The sequence below is a fragment of the Hordeum vulgare genome, chromosome 3H (assembly GCF_904849725.1).
Source record: "Hordeum vulgare subsp. vulgare chromosome 3H, MorexV3_pseudomolecules_assembly, whole genome shotgun sequence".
Classification (NCBI taxonomy): Eukaryota; Viridiplantae; Streptophyta; class Magnoliopsida; order Poales; family Poaceae; genus Hordeum; species Hordeum vulgare.
The window spans coordinates 39,861,285-39,865,305 of NC_058520.1; the positions used below are offsets into that span (position 1 = coordinate 39,861,285).

A 4,021-nucleotide genomic window follows, 5' to 3' on the forward strand; every position below is an offset into this window, starting at 1 on the left:
TGATTGCACCAACATGTCAACAAGTTATTTAGTATTTATGTTGGCAATACCAATGCTTCTTTAGCCGTCCTAATTCATTTTTCTAACTAATGTTGGCCAATTCATGGGCAATCAAAAGCTCCACCAAATTTTTGGCTAGCCAGGTGCACCATTGAATGAATTACTCTGCTACTTCACCACACAATTCAATCTTCTTCGGGTTCTGGAAGCACAGTTTCCTTCTTCTTCCTATGATGCCTAACGTTCGCTTTTGAAAAGCGCAGCAAGTCTGAAACTTCTGTAAGCTGGAATAACTCAACAAAGATTCCCAGACCAAGAGCTTCTTTAGCTGGCCACATCATCGTCTTTTTCAGATTTATTTAGGTACACAAGTACCAGTTCCTGAACTGAGAACACCTACGTACAGTAACCATGAGCACTTGCGACAACAGTGAAACTCAAATGGAGGATTTATTCAGAGTTCGGTACATGTGAACTTTCACATGACCTCATTAAGCTGGATGAGCATCTTGTAGAGACCTGGTGTGTTCACTGAGGATTCGGCGGGCGGTTATTTGCGGCGAAAAGCCTAGCTCCCCACACAAGAAGCTCCTTACTAGTGTCATCCATGTGCACAATTACCTCTATAAAGCACAGGCTGTCCTTGTTAGGTCCCAGGGATGCCTCAATTGCCTCCTTCAGTTCCTCCTCCGTTCGAACCTATATATACAGACAAGGGTGTGAAATCTCGTCGCAATGCCGTATAAATACACACTGCAATGAATTGCGTCACCAACCTTTGCAGTATAGCATTTTCCCTCGCCGTTATGGAATGCTTCCACCAAGCCCGTGTAGTTCCAATTCTTGATGATGTTGTAAGGACCGTCATGGATCTTCACCTCGATGGTGTAGCCACCGTTGTTTATGAGGAAGATGATGTTGTTCTGTCCCCACCGGAGCATCGTCGACACTTCTTGTGCCGTCACCTATATACCAGTCCAATGAAAAAATTTGTTAGCTAGTACATATTTTGATAAGTTTGAAATATAAAGTAAGATAGAACGTTTGGTGATTCTGATTTCCTTTTTGTACCTGAAAGCTGCCATCTCCAATGAGGGAAATGACTCGCTTATCCTTAGCAGCCTGCGCATATCCCAGAGTAGCCCCAACCGACCAGCCAATTGACCCATATTGCAGCTGACATTCATACCTGCCAATAGAAAATGGTGTTAAATTGAAAAAAAATACGAAGGGAATACCTATTGACACAATTAGCATGGCTTGTGAGTTGTCACCAGTGTAAAAAATAGTCTATATTTTTATCGTTCATTTTGAAACATGTTAAGAACCTTGGATGAAGCACACTGATAGTATTGCCCCACCAATCGATGACGCATCACGGGTTATTTCATTCAAAGTTCAAACTACTATGAGGGCATTTTATCACTTTTTCCCGGATAAATAATTAATGAGTTTGCAGAATACCAGAAGAAAACATATTACCGAGTATTCATCAACTATACCTAAAAAACAGAAATACTAAGAGGACGGGTGTGATAAACAGACAATGCGGGGAGTTTCAAACCAATAAAAGAAGTCATAGGCCCAAGTTAGTTAGAGCTCTGAAACATTTAATTTCAGGGGAGCTAGCTTACCCACAGCCTTGTGGTAGTTTTAGCTTCTGGCAGTTAAACCATGAGTCCCCGGTCTCTACTATAACAGCTGTGTTGCCAGACAACATTTTCTGAATATGGTTGAAGAACACATTCACTCTCAAAGGCTCTTCAGGCTGAGAGGGACGGGGTTCTCCCTGAGGCACAAAAATCCGACTATGTATCTCGCACGCGGCCGTGTTCTTCTTGAGCCGGGTAGCAAGTGCACGCAGGAAGTCCTTCATCAGAACACACCCAAATGCAGGCCCATTCCCGATCACCACTCGGTCCGGCTGGACAAAGATGGCCTTCTCCTTGTTGAGTAGCAGCGAGTACCCAACCGAGCTGTGGTCGTTGAATAACGGGCCGGCAAACAAGTATGCATCAGCCGACTCCACAATCTCAGCACAGAATGGAGTGCTCACAGCACCCCAGTACGTGCCGATGAACCTGGGGTGGTGCTCTGGCACAAGCCCCTTGGCAGAAGGCATCGCCGCGAACGGATAACCGCATGCATCGGCAAGCTCTAGGAAGGCTTTGCGTGCTTTGGCCACCCTCATCTTCGCTCCCGCAACGAGGACCGGCTTGGCCGATTTGTTCAAGAATGCCGCAGCGGCTTCCACCGCTGCTTCCAGGCTCATCTGGTTTGACAGTCTAGCAAATGAAAAATCCATCCACATTAGTAAACCAATCGTATTGTCGTCATTCTTGTATGCGCGTAAAGGAAGCATGCCGACTTGCCTTGGGGAGAGAAAGAAAGGGACAGGATGGCGGCTAAAGGTGGGATGAGGGATCGACGGGAGGTCGCAGCTGATGCTGATGTAAACAGGTTTGCTCTCCTTGAGTGCAGTGGAGATTGCAGTGTCAATCTGTTCATGTGCATCATCCAAGTTGTTCACCACTGCCTGCATGCAATGTATAAAAAGGGGTCATGACTCATGACGTATCAAAAAACGAATACATCACAGTGCTCATTCAGATATGTTCCTTTTTCCTCCTTTAAAAAAAATAATAACAGCTCCAAATAACCCGGTTATGTCCTCAATAAGGGATGCACATATGCACATAATGACTGATTGACTTAACACTGGAATAATGTGCTTACCGAAAATGCTAGAGCTGCGACAATGTGACAATTCCAACTAAACCGAAAACCCCAGACTACCGGACATGAAGGAACATGTCACAAAGGGATCTACGAGTTACTCCACAGATTCAGACCACCGACCAAACTTCCCCCTAAAATCTAGGCAGTGCCAAAATCCATAACAAAGTCGCATTTGAACTTATGAAATTAAGATAAGACATGAGAATAAAACTGAACATTTATGAATTCGCCTAAAACCTCTCGTCCTCTACTAGTCCACACACACATCAAAGTTGCTCTCGGGTAGAAATATATCTGAAATCTTTCTCTACACCGCGGATATTCTGCATTGCTGCGCGCGTACAGTGAGCACAGGCATGTACGATGTACCGTACCTGGTAGCAGGTGACGTTCTGGAAGCATCGGAGCTCCTGCGAGAAATCGGGGAGGCCGATGGTGTGGTGCAGGATCCTGTTGCTGCCGTAGTCGTTGCTGTTGGGCCCCCCGGAGATGCAGACGACGGGGAGGTTCTCGCTGAAGGCGCCGGCGACGGCGTTGATGGCGCTGAGCGCTCCGACAGTGAAGGTGACCACGCAGGCGCCGACCCCGCCGGCCCGCGCGCGGGCGTAGCCGTCCGCGGCGTAGGCGGCATTGAGCTCGTTGCAGCACCCGACGAGCCGCACCCCGCCGCCGGACGGCTGCTCGGCCTCGAGCTCGTCGAGGAGCGTGAGGTTGAAGTCCCCCGGCACGGCGAACACGTCCCGTGCGCCCACCTCGGCCAGGCGCCGCGCGAGGTGGCGGCCCAGCGTGGCCTCCCGCGGCGTGGCGGCCGCTGGGGCGTCGTCCTGGGAAGGCGCCGAGCCGATGTCCATGGCGACGGCAGGGAGGGTGGCTTGGTGGTGGTTGGCGTGGAGGCTCATCTTGGCCGCGGTGGCCGTTGGGCGCAGCTGATGTAGGCGCCGGACAGTTGGAAGCTAGCGGCGACACATCGCCGGGCATGGGCACGCGGCATTGAGAGAGGGAACAAGTGGCGCGTGGCTCCATTTTTTCCCTCGAGAAGAAAAGGCCAAAGGCCCAACTTTCATCGAATTCTCAACAAGCTCTCTTCAATGCACAGTTGCTTATAGCTAAGCTTCTTCATTTAATTATTTATCAACTATTTCATCTGTTTTTAAATATAAGATCTTTTAGGAATTTTTACTATAAACTATATATTGGTTCATTCGTTTTCCTCCGTGTGTACTCTAGTTTATAGAAAAATCTCTACAAAATCTTATATTTAGGAACGAAGGGAGTAGATTAT

General features: G+C 48.0%; 1 protein-coding gene across 1 annotated transcript; it reads right to left on the minus strand.

The window, feature by feature from the left end:
• Window positions 1–290: 290 nt before the first annotated feature.
• LOC123439470 (pyruvate decarboxylase 1-like) lies at window positions 291–3,691 on the minus strand. Its single transcript, XM_045116180.1, has 6 exons — window positions 3,114–3,691; window positions 2,373–2,536; window positions 1,635–2,285; window positions 1,072–1,189; window positions 777–965; window positions 291–699 (listed from the first exon to the last, which is right to left on the minus strand). Exons 1-6 carry the CDS (start codon window positions 3,636–3,638, stop codon window positions 529–531), a joined length of 1,818 nt encoding a protein of 605 aa, XP_044972115.1. The 5' UTR covers window positions 3,639–3,691; the 3' UTR covers window positions 291–528.
• Window positions 3,692–4,021: the final 330 nt, after the last annotated feature.